Consider the following 22,274-nt stretch of genomic DNA (forward strand, 5'->3'; position numbering starts at 1 on the left):
AGGACATAGTAAATGTCGTGAAATTACTGAACTGTTATCCAATGGGCCCAATGGATATCTTAAGTAGGTATTTTCACTAAAAATCTATGAGACTACCTAGGAGTCGTTCCTCACGGGGGTTAAAAAAAAAAAATAACCCCCAAAATTCCTTTCATATCCTATATACTTACTTCATGATCTGTATGCAAAAATTTCATCATTGATGAAATCGTCATGTGATTATCATAGTGATCACGTAAAAGGCCATGCATATAGATCATAAAGTAAGGATAGGAGATGAAAGGAAAATATGATCATATTTTGATTTTTTTTATAAAAAAATTTGAATAAATATATAAATATATATAAAAAAATCAAAATATTCTAATTCTAATTTCTAATTTCTAATTTCTAATTTCTAATTTCTAATTTCTAATTTCTAATTTCTAATTTCTAATTTCTAATTTCTAATTTCTAATTTCTAATTTCTAATTTCTAATTTCTAATTTCTAATTTCTAATTTCTAATTTCTAATTTCTAATTTCTAATTTCTAATTTCTAATTTCTAATTTCTAATTTCTAATTTCTAATTTCTAATTTCTAATTTCTAATTTCTAATTTCTAATTTCTAATTTCTAATTTCTAATTTCTAATTTCTAATTTCTAATTTCTAATTTCTAATTTCTAATTTCTAATTTCTAATTTCTAATTTCTAATTTCTAATTTCTAATTTCTAATTTCTAATTTCTAATTTCTAATTTCTAATTTCTAATTTCTAATTTCTAATTTCTAATTTCTAATTTCTAATTTCTAATTTCTAATTTCTAATTTCTAATTTCTAATTTCTAATTTCTAATTTCTAATTTCTAATTTCTAATTTCTAATTTCTAATTTCTAATTTCTAATTTCTAATTTCTAATTTCTAATTTCTAATTTCTAATTTCTAATTTCTAATTTCTAATTTCTAATTTCTAATTTCTAATTTCTAATTTCTAATTTCTAATTTCTAATTTCTAATTTCTAATTTCTAATTTCTAATTTCTAATTTCTAATTTCTAATTTCTAATTTCTAATTTCTAATTTCTAATTTCTAATTTCTAATTTCTAATTTCTAATTTCTAATTTCTAATTTCTAATTTCTAATTTCTAATTTCTAATTTCTAATTTCTAATTTCTAATTTCTAATTTCTAATTTCTAATTTCTAATTTCTAATTTCTAATTTCTAATTTCTAATTTCTAATTTCTAATTTCTAATTTCTAATTTCTAATTTCTAATTTCTAATTTCTAATTTCTAATTTCTAATTTCTAATTTCTAATTTCTAATTTCTAATTTCTAATTTCTAATTTCTAATTTCTAATTTCTAATTTCTAATTTCTAATTTCTAATTTCTAATTTCTAATTTCTAATTTCTAATTTCTAATTTCTAATTTCTAATTTCTAATTTCTAATTTCTAATTTCTAATTTCTAATTTCTAATTTCTAATTTCTAATTTCTAATTTCTAATTTCTAATTTCTAATTTCTAATTTCTAATTTCTAATTTCTAATTTCTAATTTCTAATTTCTAATTTCTAATTTCGGTTGTTATATCCTATTAAAAAGATAACATATTTTAATAATAACATAATTAATTAATAACATATCTTTGAAAGATGGGTTTGACTTATGAAAGTTTGAAAAACTATTTTAATATAAGAAACATTATTTTTAGAACTTGATTGTATTTTATTTGGCTTAAGCTGGGTTTACACGAAAGTTATTAACAAAATGTTAATAATTTAATCCTTATAGATTCTATTAGATTAAACGGAACTTGACAAACACATATGTTCATCATGTGTATGATAAGTTTCGTTCAATCTAATAGAATCTATAAGGATTAAGTTATTAACATTTTGGTGTAAACGCAGCTTTACGTGGAATTTGCACTGGTTTTGTCAGTTAGAGAAATACAATATGAACACAGTACTAATATATACTAATATATCAAGTTTATAATAATTAAGAACAGCAACAACAAATTGTTCACATGACTTGCCTCTAACCCAAAGTAAAACAAACTGAGATTGAACTGCAGCACTTAGAAAATCTCAACATTTGAAGATACAACCAATAGCCTTGGAACGTTTCATTGCTTTTCAATAGACAAAACAATTTTGCATAAAAATGAACTGCTCATTAGCATTACTCATTTCCCAAACAGAACCTATTGTACTGACACTGAATGTTCATTAATGTATTATTGCTTAAACAATTTTATAGTTATGAGTTAATCTATTAATATACATATTATACTATCTATAATAGACATATCTACAAGAATAAGATTGGAAACTTGTACAATCCAACACTATTACAGTCAGGGACAGTCCTAGGGGTACACGGAGTACGCCGTCACGTAGGACTCCAAGCAAAAGGAAGCTCTAGGCATTTTTCAATTTTCAGTAAAATTGAAAGACTTTGGAAAATATCCTATTATATTAAGCGAGCAATTTCTGTATTTATATATCTGGTTGTTTATGTTTAACAGATCTCGAAAACGGCTCTAACGATTTTCACGAAATTTGGAACATAGTAGGTTTATGATATAAAGATTCGATTGCTCTAGGTCTCATCCTTGGGAAAACTTGCTGAAACGACATTAAAAGGATAATTCATCCTTGGCTGAAACAGCTGTGGATATTAAAAAAGTGAGTATGTGAAGAATCAAAATATCGCATCCCCGAAATTCATAAGATGACGTATAGCCAGCTGTGAAATAAAACACGATCATTTTAGAGAATTGTGTTCTGTCGTAGCCTACTATAGATGGAGTAGCCTACTATATATCTAAAGTGAGCCATGGTTCTGTTTATCAATAAATAGAAATAACGAGCAAAGCTTGGTGCCCCGATGTTTGTAATAAAGGTTGTAAGTTGATCTAAATAGCCAAATTCTCGTAGATAAAATAGGCTACTTTGTACAGATGTAGTCTGATAAGTTGATCAGTTTTTAGTTTCAGGTACGGGCGACAGTTAAAATAAGCCAACTGAGCAAGCCTAAATGGTTTTTTCCTGATTACATACCGTAATACATTTTTATCAAAAAACTTTCAAAAACTAACGTTTTTCTGCCGAGTGAAAGGAAAAAATAATTATTCTGTCCCTCTTAGAATCCCTTTATGTATTGAGTTCTCTATCACCAATGTTATAATTGTAATAAGTCTTAAAATGTTGGGCGCAAATAACAGAGATCCACATCACTATTTTAATAGCATTGTGGCAGGAGATATGAGCTCAACATTAAGGTGCGATTCCGTAGAGGCGGCTCGAGACGCGTGGCTAGAGCACATAACCTAGATTTATTAGATTCGATAATTCATTAGATATGAAGATTTATTAGATTCGATAATTCATTAGATATGAATCGAAGAAAAACTATAGTAACCAACACTTCTAATTCATCTGCCGCCATAACTCATTAAATACAAAAATAAAATGAGTTTTCGAATCTAATGAATTTACAGGTTATGTGCTTTAGCCGCGGCGGCTCTAACCACCCGTTTCGAGACGCTGTTAAGGAATGGCACCTTAAGAGTCTTTCTTGGCCATTATTTCAAGAGTTCTAGAGATCGGGCATAATTACCGGTTGCACAAAATCCGGTTGAATTTTAATCGTTATCAATTCCACGAGAACCAATCAGAGAAGCCTTATCATAAAGGCCTTCTCTGATTGGTTCTCGTGAAATTTATCACGGTTAAAATTTAACCGGCTTTTGTGCTATCAGGCCTAAGTGTCTTTCTTAGGCATCCTTTTAAGAGTTCTAGAGACTGGGCATAAGACATATTATTATAATCATACAATTGAAGACAGAATTTATTCAACAATTTAATACATAAAGAGATTATTTTATTATTCGGCAAGAAAAGTTGATTTGAAAAATATATTTTCATTTCTTTCATTTGGTTTTACATATATTATGTAATTTTAATAGGAGAGCTACCGAAAGAGAAGCAGAGAATTGAGTTGATTTGTGTTGTGGCAGGACTTTGAATTATCAATCACATTACAGTGCATCCGAATCGCTTTCACAAGAAATTAGTAAGCCAAATTTCATTTATGTCCAAAAAGTATTGACACTCTTTTAGCAAAGTGTAATTTATACAGTTAAGTATTTAACCGGTTATAATTAAAGTTAATAGTACTGGAATGAAGTTTTATTTCAAAATTTCCGGTATTTTTGTAAAAATTCAATTACTCTAGTATTTGATCAACCAAATGGGGTACGGTCTCAATTAATTCGGGTGATTGGAGTCCTACTGTGCTTGATTGATAAGAGTTTGTTATAAAACATTCTCAGCTGAAAATTTTACCAAGTATGGATACTTTTTGTTTTGACAGGTTTGAACGTAGAATACAAATAGAAAGTTTGTCGCCATGTTGAAGAGTGAGGACGGAATATTAGAACGTTAGCAGCGCTTCCTTTTGAAACTCTGTGGAACTACTTAAAAAATGTATGCATATAAAAGGCGAAACTTCAGCGCCTTATAGCTTCAAGTAACAGAACTATGTGGATGATTGGTTTGGATTAACAGGTACGTTGACAGTGAAAACCTGCCAGGTGTTCCCTATTCCATGAGAAATCTCATGTACGATTTCTCTCTCATTTGAATGAGTTTGTTACATGTGATGTCACAAACTACGAGCTGGAAGATGTTCCTGCTGAATGTATACTGAGATGACTTTTCAAATAACTTGAACGAGTACAAGTATAGTTACAAAACTCGCAGCTAAAAGGTTTTTCTCCTGTATGTGTTCTGGTATGTCTTTTCAAATTACTTAAACGAGCACATGTATAGTTACAAAGCTCGCAGCTAAAAGGTTTTTCTCCTGTATGTGTTCTGGTATGTAATTTCATAGTAACTAACTGAGCACTTTTGAAGTCACAAAACTCGCAGCTGTAAGGTTTTTCTCCTGTGTGTATTCTAATATGTTTTTTCATATCACGTGATACAGCACATTCATAGTCACAAAATTCGCATCTGAAAGGTTTTTCGCGGGTATGTGTCCTGATATGCACTTTCAAATAACTTGAATTAGTACTTTTATAGTCGCAAAACTCGCAGCTATAAGGCTTTTCACCAGTATGTCCTCTCATATGTACTATCAAACGACTCGACTGAGCAGAACTATAGTCACAAAAATTGCAGCTGTAAGGTTTTTCACCTGTATGTGTTCTGATATGAGCTTTCAATTGAGTTGAACTAGTACATTTATAGTCACAAAACTTGCAGCTGAAAGGTCTTTCTCCTGTATGTGTTCTGATATGTCTTTCTAAACATTTTGAATCAGTAGATTTATAGTCACAAAATTCGCATATGAAAGGTTTTTCGCCGGTATGTGTCCTGATATGTACTTTCAAATAACTTGAATTGTTACATTTGTAGTCACAAAAGCCACAACAGTGAGTCTTTCCGTCAGTGTGTCTTCTAATGTGCTGCTTCAAACTTCGGAGCGATGCCGTTTTCAAGTTACAATGAGCACAGCTGTAGAGCTTGTGAGCCACATCTGGCTCAGCACACTTTTCCACTGGAGAGACTGAATTTGCATCAAGTGCACAGACTTCTGTAGCACAGGCATTTTCAGATGTGCTGCAGTTTGAAGGCCGCATCTCTGGTTCGTTCGTCACTGTACTTCCATCTGTCTCTTGCTCAACTGCAAACATCAATAATACTTATAAAATTGATAATGAAAGCAGAATAGAGATATAAGATGATAAAACAATAAAACATATAGTGTAGTATACTCAGTCTACATCACTTGGCTCAATATTATCATAGTACCTCATTAATCATCCTATTATATCAAGCGAGAAATTTCTGTATTTACAGAGTGGCGCAAAAGTCACTGGACACTGCTATAAACAAAGACTGAATTTATTTTTTATTACAAAAAATCCTTAGAATTATTTTCTATGTTCAGAGTGTTTCCGTCTTCATTAATACAGCTTTCCAGTCTTTCGGGAACACTGTGACATACTTTATGGCATAGCCTGGTATCACTGTCCAAACCTTCAAATGCGTAGTGTATGTTGTCTTTCAGTTCGTCGATTGTCTGAGGCTTTCGACAATAAACAAAGTCCTTGACGACACCCCATACGAAAAAGTCCATGGGCGTGATATCTGGTGAACGTGGAGGCATGTCTATATCTGCCCCTCGTCCAATCACTTTTCTGTGGAGAGTTTCGTTTGAATAATCGCGAACGTTAGTGGCATAATGTGGTGGAGCACCATCGTGTTGAAAGTAAATTTCTTGAAAGTTTTCAGCACACGTCATGAGACCTGGTAGCACGTAATTCTGAAGTGGTTTTGATGTAAAGTGTCTACCCCATTCATTAACAACTGCAGTAGCACCACTTTTATAAAATGTTTTTAAAGCGAAGATTCTTTCTTCTTTCGTTAACATCGTGACAACTGTTTAAAAAAAAATAATTCGGAAACTACAGCTTTGAACACGTCTCATAGAACAAGCTTTCAAAAACTGACTAGATCGATTGTTGTGTTTGACATTGCATGGTATTGCCAACTTGACGAGGCGTAATTATCAACATTTTGTAATAACAACATCATGGGCTAAAACTATTGTACTACATCTTCCTGTTATTTCATTTTTTCTTTTAGCCAACTGTCCAGTGACTTTTGCGCCACTCTGTATTTGGTTATCTATATGGTTATATATTTATGTACAAAGGATCTGGAAAACGGCTCTGACGATTTTCACGGAATTTGGAACATAGTAGGTTCATGATATAAAAATTCGATGGCACTAAAGTGCGAGATAAATTACTTTTAACACGGCTCTTTCTCGAAGACGGAGAGGTCCGATGCTCTATCCTCCACTAATCACTCCCACTACCTAGCAGCATTCTCCTTCTTTTGTGTCTGAGTGAGAGAGCTTTGTAACGCGACGCGGCAACACTCCCCTCCACTGGCAATGTTCCAAGTAGTGTACTGGTCAGCAGGTATATTGGTTTGTGTATGTTACAGAGATGTTTTCATCACAAGAACATGAAGCATAATGACACGGCGCATCCAATTGTGCGCAGGATGTCCGTCTGTGTCTATGCTACAAACTATGGAGGGAGAAATGGGTTTCTCCTCTTCATGTTAAAAGTAATTTATCTCGCACTTTAGGTCTCATCCCTGGGAAAACTCGCTGAACGTCATGAAAAGGATAATAATTATTCATTCTTGGAAAAACACATGATAATTTCGTCGTCTGTTAATAACGGAAGATGGGAGAGCCTGTTTGGGAGAGAGACAAAATTATGTTCAGCTGTGTAATCAATCAGCTCATCTCACGAGAAATATTATCTAGAAATTTTGATCGACTTGATCAAAATAATCTGATTTGTTGTCATGAAATGGTATATCATTCTAAATTGGTGTATATCATAATTTTCAAAGTTTATCATTATTTCACAGTTTTAAGTGATTAGTGAGTGTTATTTTGTTATTCAATTTGGTTTGTAAACAATCTAAATTAGAACTTTTCTGTTTCCAAATGTTTGGACTGAAATTGGACCTGAATTCAAGTGTATGGCACATTACCTACTTTTTGGACTATTTATAGTGAATAAATCAAAATTCGGGGAAGAAATAGTTTTGGGCTGAGCTGTTAGTCCTTCCTCAATCATTTTAAAGAATTGTGTTCTGTTTATCAATAAATAAATAACGAGCGAAGCTCGGTGCCCCGATATTTATTATTACTTATACAGAGTGAGACTTATTATCCTGAGCGTTACAGTATTATATCCACAACAGTCTTCAACTTATTGGAGGGCTCCCATACATATGACTCACTCTGTATATTAACCAATCAATACAATAGCATACAGAGAAGTTAGAATAAGAAGATAAATTTTATTATGATAATTCCTTCTATTTCTTTTTTTATTATTCTAATGTGTATTATTACATTACACTCAGACTGAATCGGGAATGGCGTGGAATGGTGTGATAAGGCAATCTCTATAAGATCAACACTTTGTATCACCAAACCTCACCTTTTCTGGTGTGCTTTGCCTTACCTTAATCTGATGCACTATATTTTTATGAAAATTATCCAACAATCAGTATTTAAATTTGTATATCAATATGAACTTCCTATGTCCTTAGTTAGTTATGCATCAGTTTGTATTTTTAGATATAGTTGAATGAAGCTTGCTGGGAAATTAAAAGGCATATCTCCTTGCTGCTGATTTTCCCGTGCATATTCTAAATTCACAGCATTTCGAGTTCTACCAGGACCTCCTATATAGGCTACCGGACCTGAGCCTAGAAAAGAAATGGCCGCCGTATGTGGTGGTCTTATAGAAATTCCTACTGAGAAAAAATCACTAATCAGCTGTTAGAGAGCGTCCCAGTTTGTTAAAATCTTTGTTCGTCTAGTTCCCGTTTAAAATATCAATGCCGGCCACCACATACGGCGGCCATTGTTTTGTAGGCGCAGGTCCGGTATATAGGAAGTCCTGGTTCTACGACCCAAGTTTGGACGTCGTTCGTACCGCGGCATTATTACTAGTAGTTCTGTGAACAGTAGACCTCACGCAGTATTCTCATCCACAAGTACCTGATTGAAACTATAGACCTTATGGAAATACAGCAATAGACTGGCTTCTCCACACATCTGTGTAATCACTTGTCAGCTGCTTTATGATGAATAATTCTATAGTCTGATTTTACTCTAATATTGGCGTATGAAGGAGGCTCCTTTTTCCTTTTATATTATCCTTGGAATGCAAAATTTCCAAAAACCTTGTATATACGTCAACGCGCAATTAAAATAGGAACATACCTGTCAAATTTCATGAAAATTCATTACCGCGTTTCGCCGTAAATGCGCAACATATAAACATTTGAACATTCAAACATTTTGAGAGAAATGCCAAACCGTCGACTTGAATCTTAGACCTCACTTCACTCGGTCAATTAGAATTAGCATATTGTGAACAAAAATAGAAAGAAAATAGAAAAATCTGGTGTGGTACACTCACACAACTTTCCTTGCTCATTGAACTGCAAGCCTCATTCTCAAACGAGAATAATTTAGGGGAATAACAATGACGATTGAAGGCAACATATTTGCAACTACGATCAGACTATTGTATGTGTGTATATTATAATTGTTTTCAGAGTACTTTTTCCTTTGTGTAAATTGTGAAATTCGATGATTTTTTTAAAAGTCGTCAAAACAGCTGTTCTACAGATGAAATATCTTGACTATGACTGTGTTCTTTTTATAAACTGCTCTACCCACCTACCTCATGCACGAGAAGAAGGTTACAAAGTCCATTTCTCAAGGATGGTGTGGACCACCCATTAGTTTCCCAGGAAAAAGACTCATGACTGTTGATAGGGCTAATAAATAACTATACAGGGTATGAATTTGAAAAAAAATCGTTATAGCCGTTTTCGAGAAAACCGTGAAAAACATGATTTTTAATCATTATCCGCCATTTTTCTCAAGAATATTACGGAGCTCCTGAAATTTTCCCAGAAATGAGACTCATGCCAGTTGATAGGGCTTATGGAAATTTGAAGAAAATCGTTAGAGCCGTTTTCGAGAAAACCGTGAAAAACATGGTTTTTTAGTAATTATCCGCCATTTTTTCCGCCATCTTGAATTGAATTCTATTGTATTTCTTATTGTCGGTATAGCTATCCATGGTATAAATTTGAAGAAAATCGTTAGAGCCGTTTTCGAGAAAACCGTGAAAAACATGGTTTCTTAGTAATTATCCGCCATTTTTTCCGCCATCTTGAATTGAATTCTATTGAATTTCTTATTGTCGGATCCTCATGGTATAAGGACCTTAAGTTTAAAATTTCAAGTCAATCGGTTGATTAGGAATGGAGTTATCGTGTTCACAGACATACACACATACACACACACACACACACACACACACACACACACACACACACACACACACAGACCAACACCCAAAAATCATGTTTTTGGACTCAGGGGACCTTGAAACGTATAGAAAACTTGAAATTAGGGTACCTTAATATTTTTTGGAAAGCAATACTTTCCTTACCTATGGTAGTAGGGCAAGGAAAGTAAAAATCTGGTGTGGCACACTCACACAACTTTCCTTGCCGTTAGGAAAATTGATCACCTGACGCTAGTGTACTCGCGCATCTCAAGTCTACTATTCAAAGATATGAGACCGCTGGTGATAGGTCAATAACGCTGGAAACACACTATATCTGCTATCTCTTCGTAGTGAATGATTTAATAGAACCAACAGTTGCCAACAGTTGCAATTTAAAAATCACATTTTCTCGGATTTCAAGTTTATTTTCAATTCTAGGTGGAAATGTTACTGTTCATTAATTGCAGAGATTTTCATGCTCAATTTTTTCCACTTGAAATTTTTTGTTCAAATTGTATATGAAGGCTGATAACTGAGAATCTAAAATCAAACTTTGCATAGATGGGGCGAAGCTCCTGAAATTTTTACAGATATAGGACTTGTTGCAGTTGATAGAGCTTATCAATGACTATTCCAGGTTTAAATTTGATCAAAATCGTTGGAGCCGTTTTCAAGAAAATCGCGAAAAACCCTGTTTTTGACAACATTTTCGCCATTTTAGCCGCCATCTTGGATTGCATTTGATCGAATTTGTTCGTGTCGCATCCTTATAGTGTAAGGACCTTACGTTCCAAATTTCAAGTCATTCCGTTAACTGGGAGATGAGATATCGTGTACACAGACGCACATACACTCATACACACACACACACACACACCACACACACACACACACCACACACACACACACACAGACCAACACCCAAAAATCATGTTTTTGGACTCAGGGGACCTTGAAACGTATAGAAAACTTGAAATTAGGGTACCTTAATATTTTTTGGAAAGCAATACTTTCCTTACCTATGGTAGTAGGGCAAGGAAAGTAAAAATCTGGTGTGGCACACTCACACAACTTTCCTTGCCGTTAGGAAAATTGATCACCTGACGCTAGTGTACTCGCGCATCTCAAGTCTACTATTCAAAGATATGAGACCGCTGGTGATAGGTCAATAACGCTGGAAACACACTATATCTGCTATCTCTTCGTAGTGAATGATTTAATAGAACCAACAGTTGCCAACAGTTGCAATTTAAAAATCACATTTTCTCGGATTTCAAGTTTATTTTCAATTCTAGGTGGAAATGTTACTGTTCATTAATTGCAGAGATTTTCATGCTCAATTTTTTCCACTTGAAATTTTTTGTTCAAATTGTATATGAAGGCTGATAACTGAGAATCTAAAATCAAACTTTGCATAGATGGGGCGAAGCTCCTGAAATTTTTACAGATATAGGACTTGTTGCAGTTGATAGAGCTTATCAATGACTATTCCAGGTTTAAATTTGATCAAAATCGTTGGAGCCGTTTTCAAGAAAATCGCGAAAAACCCTGTTTTTGACAACATTTTCGCCATTTTAGCCGCCATCTTGGATTGCATTTGATCGAATTTGTTCGTGTCGCATCCTTATAGTGTAAGGACCTTACGTTCCAAATTTCAAGTCATTCCGTTAACTGGGAGATGAGATATCGTGTACACAGACGCACATACACTCATACACACACACACACACACACACACACACACACATACAGACCAATACCCAAAAACCACTTTTTCGGACTCAGGGGACCTTGAAACGTATAGAAATTCAGAAATTGGGGTACCTTAATTTTTTTCGGAAAGCAATACTTTCCTTGCCTATGGTAATAGGGCAAGGAAAGTAAAAACAGATCTACCGACGGCTGTTGGATGACGCAATGATTATAACAGCTGATTTTTATTTCTGTGTGTGGCCAGCTCACAAATTAATATTCTCCCAAAAGGATTACATGTAAACTTTGAAGGACCGTAGGAAAGAGTCCTGAAGTCTGATCATAAATTTGATAGGCCATAAACCTGCTTCTGAACATAACAAACACAGCTAAAAAAAAAATCATCAAATTCGATGCACACATAAAAAAGTTATTGAATGTCAAAATTTGAGGCTCGATTTTTATTTATATAGATTGGAGAGTTCTCATACGGATAGTTTCAACCAGTTGGTCTCATACAGTTGGCTCCATGTTATACGACTATTCAAAATAGACTCAATAACTATATTCTTGCTTCAGCTTACAGTAGAAACAATAAAAGAAGAGGTGGTAAGTGTACTAATTGTATAATTTTTTAAATCCATCAAGTTTAAAGTTAGAGAAAAATATTGAGGCACTGGCTATTGAGAGGACATTTTAGTGTGCGGCTGTTGAGTTTAGTCTTGGGGAAGGGGTTTCTAGGCTATTTGTAGTGATTTCTATATATAGAGAGCGCCGGATAACTCTGTGGAGAATTTTGTCAACATCTATGACAGGCTCTTGTGTTAGCCCAAGTGGAACGTTGAACAGAAAATAATATTTATATGTGGCGATTTATATATTAATCTTCTTAAAGAAAATAGTAGAGATAAGAATAAGTTTTTGAACATTAAAAATTTAGTGTAATTTAGGCCTAGGCCCTATATGAATTCATTTTTGACAAGTCAACCAGAATATCTTCGTTTTCAGCCACTTGTATTGAAAATATAATCACGAGTTACAATCTGAAAGAAATTCATGGAAATATAATTGATCCTGGTCTCTCAGACCATCTGGCTTTAAGTGTGACTCTAGAGAATGGGTTTGCTATGGAACGCCCTGTATACAGAGTGTTGAAGAAATGCCTACCAATACTTCAGGGCATTGTTCCTGGCTAAAAGACATAACTAAATATCATATTTAAATTGTCAGGAAGTCTTCAGTTACTCACACAGCGGCCATTATGCTTTTTCCACTTATCATTTTATTCTAAATAATGGTTGAACATACGAAATTGAAACTTTGCACAATCATTTATAACCATTAGTGAAAGCTACAAAAAAATTATGATAATTTTTCAAATTCATAAAACAAAATGGCGGCCATTTAAATTTTGTTTCTTGAATAACTCAGAAACCGTTGGTTTTACAAAAACTTTACAATAATAACTTTTTTAGTAAATCCAATTGCCTATCGATTGGTACCATTTTTTTAAAGATTGGACCAATATTAACTGAGATATGGCAGCTTTAGTGGTTGGTGACCAAACTTTAGAAGGTTATGTAACGTTACATTGTTTGAAATGACCTAAAATTACTTACTATTAATATGCAGTGCAAATAGAGACTCTTGCATCATTGAGGCGACTCTATTAGCATGCCTTGGTATGCACTGCAACAAACTTTCAATGGTCACCAATCACTAAGGCTGCCATATTTGGTACTCAGGTACCAAACGATAGGTAATTAAATTTACTAAAACAAGTTATTTCTGTATTTTTTTGTAAAACCAACTGTTTCCGAGTTATTTGAGAAACAAAATTTTAAATGGCCGCCATTTTGTTTTATGAATTTGAAAAATTATCATAATTTTTTTGTAGCTTCCACTAATGGTTATGAATGATTGTGCAAAGTTTCAATTACATATTATGTTCCTAACCATTATTTAGAAAAAAATAATAAGTGAAAAAAAAACAAAATGGCCACTGTGTTAGTAACTGAAGACTTCCGGAAAATTTAAATATGATATTTAGATATTATGTTTTTTACCCACGAACAATGCCCTAGAGCATTGGTAGGGAGTTCATAAACACGGGTAGAGGAACGACCCGTAATATATTACTCAATTTATTCTACTACTTCCTGAATATGGTAGATTGTTCAACTTGTTTCATTCATTCTACGACCAAACTTCATTCTACGACCTATTAAATACGGTAGATTGGTCAACTTGTTTCAGTAATAATAATTGTGGTGAAAATGCCTTTAATGCTTTCCATTCCTTATTTTATAATTGTTTACTGAATGTTTCCCGCTCAATAAGTTTAAAGCTAGAGTAGACAATTCAACAAAAACTGGTTGTCTAATGGAATCAGGAAAAGAGAACTGTGCATAGAGGCTAGAACTAATAGGGACCCTACATTTTTTTAATTTTCTGTCACCTATGAGAAAATCTTGAAAAAAGTAATATTATTGGCCAAGCAGAAAGCTAATGAGAAGATCATCTCACAGTCAAGTAATGTCAACAGAGGATCGTGGACTGTAGTCAGGAAAAAATCGGGTCTGACGAACTGTAGTGAGCAAATAACTGAATTGAGTAATGGAAATGCTAATGTTTATGATCCAGTAAGGGTTGCATCTTTGTTAAATCATTATTTTTTAGAATTTGGTGCTGAACAGTCTAGCTCTGCTGGGCTGAGTCATGGGAAGCGTTATCTAAATAAAATAGGTAGACAATATGGCTTATTTAGATTCAGAGCTATTACTGGGAGTGAGTTGGAAGGGGAGGTCTTGGGTTTAAAAAATACTGGTTCATGTGGCTGGTATGACTTTTCTTCTAGGGTATGTCCCATTATATTGCAGCCTCTCACAAACATTAAAAAATTGTGGATTAAGGAAGGAGTATTCCCACAGAAACTGAGATTCGTTGTCATTAAACCCATCCATAAGAAAGAACGTAGAAATGATGTAAAGAATTATCGGCCTGTTGCCTTGTTAACGACTTTCTCCAAGATTTTCGAATTGGTTATATTTCAACAGATGTCTGCTTACTTGAAGAGTGAGAGGATATGGTTTCAGAAGGGGTGCATCAACTAAGTCAGCCACGTTTGATGATACGATTTTTTGAATGCTCTGGAGTCGCAGAGGGCTGTGAGAGTCTTCTGTGACTTATCGAGTGCATTCGAGATGGTTGATCATGATCTCCTTTTGAGTAAGGTAAAATTTTATGGATTCAGAGGTCATGCGGAGGTGTTTTTGAGATCCTATCTTGTGGATGGATGTGAAGGCTCTCAGGTGCTCTCTGAATGACAGCTAGTTGACCGAGCGAAGTGAGGTCTAAGATTCAAGTCGACGGTTTTGCATTTCTCTTTATGTTTATATGTTTCTATGTTCCGCATTTACGGCGAAACGCGGCAATACATTTTAATGAAATTTAACATGTATGTTCCTCTTTAAATTACGCGTCGACGTATATACAAGGTTTTTTTGAAATTTTGCATCTTAAGGATAATACAAAAGGGAAAGAAGTCTCTTTCGAACGCCAATATTACCGTAAAAATCAGACTATAGAATTATTCATCATAAATTAATCAGCTGTCGAGTGGATTAGTAATTGCATGCAATTAATATTCCAATGTAATTTGGTAAAAAATCAGCTGTCGTATGGACTATTAATTGCAAGCGATGAGGCATGCAATATTGATAACTCAAAGTAGCTTATTATTTTCTCCCGACTTTTCTCTACTTTCAACTCGGTAAGCTTTTAATGATAGTAGCATAGTTGTTCACAACATTTTATTAGCATTCTAATGATAATAATTATAATTAATATTAATAATTATTGTCGATACAGCATTTCAAACAGCCATTAGTTGTTTACACACCGATATCATCTCGCCGACACGTCAGGACAGGACATAATTCACTCTCATGGAGGATGTGGTTTTTAACTGCGCGAGGTCTACTATTCACAGAACTACTAGTTAAGCGAGGGGTTCCTCAGGGTTCCACACTTGGGCTTACATTGTTTAATGTTTTCATCAACGACTTGCCCTACAATGTTGATGGTAAATTGATGTTGTATGCTGACGACACAACAATCTTACTTGAAGGAAGCAACTATCAAGATATCATGGAGAAGGCTAAGATTGCTATGCAGCAGATCAATAGGTGATTTTATGATAATTCATTCAAGCTGAATTTAAGCAAGTCACATTTTATTAAGTTCTCTATGCGGGGTAAAGAGAATGATCCATCTGTGATGGGATGGGAGTGTCCTGCTACTAATATGACAAGGTTTCTAGAGGTTGAATGGCAGGCAAATTTAAAATGGGATAGTCACATAGAGAAACTCCAGAAAAGGGTTTACCATGCTCTTTTTGCTCTGAGGACTGTCAAGTCAAATTCGAATCTCAAAACATTTTTAAAGGTTTACCATGGATATTTTCTTTCACTCATCAGATTATTTTGATTTGGGGGGCTGGAAAAATCCAGGGTTTTGAACACAAACCTAAAAATTCAGAAAATGACACTTTGGATTTGAGGGGGGGGGGTGGTTCCATCTTTCTCATGTGAGAAAGGATTTACTCTCTTATGTTAGTGTTCAAAAACAAAAATATTTTTAATGCTAACCGGTTTAGTTATTCTTACAAAAGACGGGGTAATAATGCAGGATTATTCCAGTTAGAATAATAAAAGGGACCGTATTACTCAGCACTCAAGTGTTTCAATTGTATTCCAGAGGATATCAGGTTGTGCAGCAGCTATAAATTATTTTCATCAAAGATAACTAGGACACTTGTAGAGGCTTGTCCCTTATACAATTGAGGAGTGTTATAGTGCATTTATTTGACTCCGTTCTCAAACTGTCGAGTTGCATGCCACTTGAGCACTGCTCAATTTGTGGCTTCACGCAACAGAAATAATAATTGACCGAGCGAGGTGAGGTCTAAGATTCAAGTCGACAGTTTGGCATTTCTCTTAATGTTTAAATGTTTATATGTTGCGCATTTACGGCGAAACGCGGTAATAGATTTTCATGAAATTTGACAGGTATGTTCCTTTTTCAATTGCGCGTCGACGTATATACAAGGAATATTTTTGGAAATTATGCATTTCAAGTATAATATAAAAGGAAAAAGGAGCCTCCTTCATACGCCAATATTAGAGTAAAATCAGACTATAGAATTATTCATCATAAATAAGCTGACAAGTGATTACACAGATGTGTAGAGAAGCCAGTCTATTGCTGTATTTCCATAAGGTCTATCGTTTCAATCAGGTGGATGAGAATACTGCGTGAGGTCTACAGTTCACAGAGCTACTACTAATAACAAATTCAGATAAATTCCGCTTATTCTAGACTAAAAAATTATTAAACCCGAGCCAACAGCTCAATTTTTCAATCTCATATCACTCTTCAAACATTATACAGTACTACTGAAAAACAAGAGAAAAGGCTAAAAATATACTAATTGAAATTTATGAATGAAATGAATCTTATTATTATTAAACGAAAATCCAAATTAAATGCTGTAACTCACCCCGAAGACCTCTGCCACTGCAAATATTGACAACATGGTAAACAGCTAAATGGAATTTCGATAAACGCTACAATTCAAAAATTATTTGTCAGCCCGGGAATCGAACCCAGTGCCTCCCAATTGCCGGTCAGGAATGCTTACCCTTACTTAAAACTGACAATATCTGGATAGAAGCGCTCACTTTATACGAAGCCATAGCGGCCAGCCAGTCTACAGATGAAAATTACTGATATATTGCATGAGTTACAGCATTTAATTTGGATTTTCGTTTAATAATAATAATAATTAATTCATTAGCATTCGAATAATTGCAATATCTCAGTAATTTTCATCTGTAGAGTGAAATGAATCTTGCTCCTATTTTGCTGCTATAGCATAAGGAAAATATTGAAATTGGGAAACACAATGGCCGCTGAAGTTATCAGCCAATAGAAAACAAGAATTGCAAGGACCACACTGTTTATTTTAAACACTGTACTCATACTGTGCCAGTCTTACACTCTCACCCCAACAAAACAGTAATAATAGACAGTAGTCGACAGTAAACGGCTTGAAATTTGAAACATAATGATATAAACCATGGGATATCATCTTTTGCTATCTTTTCTCTTTTACAATAGTTTTAGAAAACCAACAGACCCAAACTCTTTCCTATCAAAATTTTGAAATAACAATACCATTTTTGAATTATTATTAGATCGGATTCTGAGCAGTCAGTGGAGCTAAGAATTGGATGATAAATATGTAAACGTTATTATAATCTGTTATAAGCACCTTGCCTTCAAATTATGTAAGTTTTTTCTTGTATAAAGAGTTAAATTATACATATATACAGATTTATGGCTGTCAATATCATGCATATCAGTGGAGCTGACAATCGGATAATAAAATAGTGAATCTCACCATGCGCTTCTTCTTTAATGAATATTAGATTGTAGCCAGGGATTAAATGTTGGCCGAAATCATGTTGCATTGGAGAGCGACCAGTGCACTCTGGCGCTGGTTCTTGGCTGCTATCATTCTCCTGCTTATCTGCAGCTGTCGTCATCTGCAATATTGGAATTCACAATCACTGAGAAGACAATAGTCATGTTGCAGTATATACGTCATATATACAGAGTGGGGCAGAGCCGATTGACGAGAATGGAAGGGTTATCCTATTATATTAAACAAGTAATTTCTGTATATCTGTTTATATTTTTATATCTGGTTATTTATGTTCAACGGATCTCTAACGATTTTCACGAGATTTGGAATATAGTAGGTTTATGATATAAAAATTCGATTGCACAGGTCTCATCCCTGGGAAAACTCGCTGAAGGACATGAAAAGGATAATTCATCCTTGGAAAAACAGATGATAATTTTGTCGTCTCTCGATAACAGAAGATGTTTGCCTGTGTGGGAGAGAGACAGAATTATTTCCAGCTGTGTAATCACATTACTATGACTATTGATCATAATCAATCAGCGAGAAATGTTATCGAGCTAGACAATTTAATCGACTTGATCAACATAATCTGATTTGTTGACATGACAATCCTCCTAAACTAGAGTATATCATAATTTTCAAAGTTGATCATTGTTTAACAATTTTAAGTGATTACTTAATGTTATTTTGTTATTAAATTTGGTTTGTAAATAATCTAAATTAGAAGTTTTTTGTTTTCAAATATTTGAACAGAAAATTGAACCTGAATTCAAGTGTATGGAACAAAACCTACTTTTTGGACTATTTATAGTGGATAAATAAAAATTCGGGAAGAAACAGTTTTTGGCTGTGCCTGTTAGTTAGTCCTTCCCCAATCATTTTAAAGAATTGTGTTCGGTTTATAAAAAGTCGATGAATAAATAACTCTACATATTGGAATCAATAGTGCAAGCAGAGAAGACAAATTCCACACTGAGATCGGATCTTCACAACTATAACCTGCGAAACCAACAAAACTTGAATCTACCTCATACCGACTAAGAAAATATATAAGATCGCCAACATATGCAGGGTCTTTTTTCTATAACTTGCTGCCTGAAAACCTAAAATCAATCTCAAGAAGGAGAGTATTTGTAAAACAGCTCAGAGGATATTTTGACAGACCGGCCATACTACAACATAAATGAACACATTACATACACAGGAGATAATCCTTTTAAATCATGACGACTCCTGCAGCCTCAGGACTGCTGGGAAGACGGATAAAGTAAAGTAACTCAACCTGATCCCTAACCGGCTTAATTCTAGGTCCAGAGGTGTGCGTAATTAGAGGTGTTTGAAAAGTCTTCAACAAAGTGAGGTTAGTAAAACTATTTTTTTTTTGTGCAAGTGCACGTCCAGTGCCAACATACCTGTCATCAAATTTTTGGTTAGAATCGATTTAGTATGTTATTTTGAGCACAAAATCACAAAAAATAAACGGCGGTCACTATTGTTTTTAAAATAAACTAAGTTCAAAGTAGCACAATTTTACATGCATTTAACCTATGAGTAGCAGCCATTTTGATTATTGAAATCATCAAATTATGATATTCCTAATCTGAGTTTTCCTAACCTAAGCTTTCCTAACCTTAGCTACTTATGGTTGCTACTTTTAGGTTAAATGCATGTAAATTTGTGCTACTTTGAACTTAGTTTATTTTAAAAACAATAGTGACCGCCGTTTAATTTTTGTGCTCAAAATAACATACTAAATCGATCCTAACCAAAAATTTTATGACAGGTATGTTGGCACTGGACGTGCACTTTAGCCACAAAAATTTGATGACAGGTATAATAGCACTAGACCTAGACTTTAGCCAAAATCAATAATGAATTTGTTGATAAATTTATAATTGAAAAAATAAAAACCAATAGGTTATAGGTAATTTATTTGAAAACTAGATAGACCCATCAATTTATTAGGCTATTTGCTAGTACAAACTTGACTGAAACTATTACAGTTAATGAACAAATATTATGCTTACCTTATAGGACAAAAGTTCACCAATATTCATTTTGGTTAAGATTGCGAAATGATGTTTATATTTTTACAAATCTGCCAAGTACATTCTCGTTTAGAATTATATTAATATATAGTATTTGGATATCTGACTCAATTATAACAAAGAAAGAATAGTTGTTAATTGAGAAAATCTGATTTAAACTGAATACTAAATTTATAACTTTCACTTCCTTTCAGATGAACACTTTTTTTTCTCATTTCGCAGCTGATCGGAGGCACAGAATGGAAACTTGTAATCAAACGCCTATCTAATCAATTTTTTTTACATGACGCAAATACTAGACACGTCACGTGACCTCAGGAAGTTCCAATCCTGGTCTTCTGATTGGCTCGTGGCAGTGAAAGAGATCAATTGATCCGGATCATTAAAGTGATCCGAACCTACAATCAATTCTATTAGACTTTACCTTAATATAGAGAAAAACCAAATAGACCATTCGTAACCAGCTTGACCAACCCAACGGCTTAGCTATTTTCATGAACTTTTCAGGTTGAGAAAATAGATTATTCAATTATAATTCTATTATTCTCAATAAAATCTATTCAATAGGTCTAATATTTTTGTAATATTTACAGTTGGAATGTCCATCTTTTACGTATTTTTATTGCAACCACATATCCCACCCAATATCAAGTAAATGCAACGATGCTATCTTTTATACTAGAACCAATAACTATGAAGCAATGATTTACTCACTTGAATAAATAAATTAACTCTTATTTCGTTATAATTTTTAAAAAATAACACCAGACTTGGTAATAGCTAATACCTTAGCTATTTATAAGGTTTCCAACCATGACATGCACTGCACACGCTAACCGCCAATTATGAACTTCACTTCGAATAACAAGTTTTAGTATTTCACATTGAAAATTGATTAAATATATTTCACATACAAATGATGCTTGAGTTTTGATTGTTGAATAAACTCTATTCTATTCTTATAGCACATTTTTGATCGATACTTGGTGAGGTGGGTACCTTAAAGCCGCGTTTACACCAAAGTTATTAACAAAATGTTAATAACATAATCCTTATAGATTCTATTAGATTGAACGGAGCTTGACCAACACATATTATGTTCATCACGTGTATGATAAGTTATGTTCAATTTAATAGAATCTATGAGGATTATGTTATTAACATTTTGTTAATAACTTTGTTGTAAACGCAGCTTTATATTCAAATAAAATACCATATCTATAAATAGCCTACTATGTTGACATTTCTGAAAATAACTTTGAAAACAAGAAAAAGTAAGAATAATGATTTAATCTTTTTAATTTCTGTAATAATTATTATTAACATTCTTGGCGATATAGTCATCAAAATCATGTATCTATCTACAAAATATCAGCATAATATTATAAATCCTACCCTGAAGTGGACCAAACATAAATTTCATAGATTGGGTGTTATTTCCTAGGCTTAGGCTATACCGGTATTGGCAATGATCATTCACACGCATTTTCTCAACACAATCAGAGATTTTCATAAAAATTTCTATCAAACTACCTACTAGGTTCACAACGAAGTTTGAATGTAAAAAACATTTTAAATAAAAGTTTAAAAGAGACAATAATGCTATAAATAGTGTTACCGTATATAAAGGTTGGTCATAATGTTTCCCTGTCTAAAAAACGCTACACAGCCAATCTCAATCAGTCCAACCAAAGACTGAATAAATATAATCTTGAATCTGTGGTTCAACTAATCATAGCGGATTGCAGTACGCACATTCACACTGGTGCAAATAAACAGAACTGATTGAGTTGCTTCTCCACTTGATTATGATTTTTACTTTCTTTGCCTTATTACAATAGGTGAGGAAAGTATTGCTTTCCGGAAAAAATGAAGGTACCCCAACTTCTTATTGTAAGTTCTTTGCAATAAAATAATATTATGACGAATCGAAACCCAGATTTCGATTTGTAAACACTTTGTACTTCTGTACGATATAATGCAATATTCCAGTAGCCCACTCATAATAAATCATGCTATATTATTATGTGTATTTAATTCACTGACACAGTTAACTTATATTTATTGATGTACTGTTTTCCAATCAGTCCAATCACAAAATTATTCATTGATAGAGTTAATTATGTTTCATTCACTCTCTGCAA

General features: G+C 33.5%; 1 protein-coding gene across 1 annotated transcript in view; it reads right to left on the reverse strand.

The window, feature by feature from the left end:
• Nucleotides 1-20,389, reverse strand: part of LOC111064445 (myogenesis-regulating glycosidase) — a 68,210-nt gene extending 47,821 nt beyond the window's left edge. Inside the window, exons 1-2 of the mRNA XM_039435700.1 lie at nucleotides 20,110-20,389; nucleotides 18,056-18,200 (exon numbers count right to left, since the gene is read on the reverse strand). Coding sequence (XP_039291634.1) covers nucleotides 18,056-18,200; nucleotides 20,110-20,139 — 175 coding nt within the window. The 5' untranslated portion in view covers nucleotides 20,140-20,389. The remainder of the gene's footprint in view (nucleotides 1-18,055; nucleotides 18,201-20,109) is intronic.
• Nucleotides 20,390-22,274: the final 1,885 nt, after the last annotated feature.

The sequence above is a fragment of the Nilaparvata lugens genome, chromosome 9 (assembly GCF_014356525.2).
Source record: "Nilaparvata lugens isolate BPH chromosome 9, ASM1435652v1, whole genome shotgun sequence".
Lineage (NCBI taxonomy): Eukaryota > Metazoa > Arthropoda > Insecta > Hemiptera > Delphacidae > Nilaparvata > Nilaparvata lugens.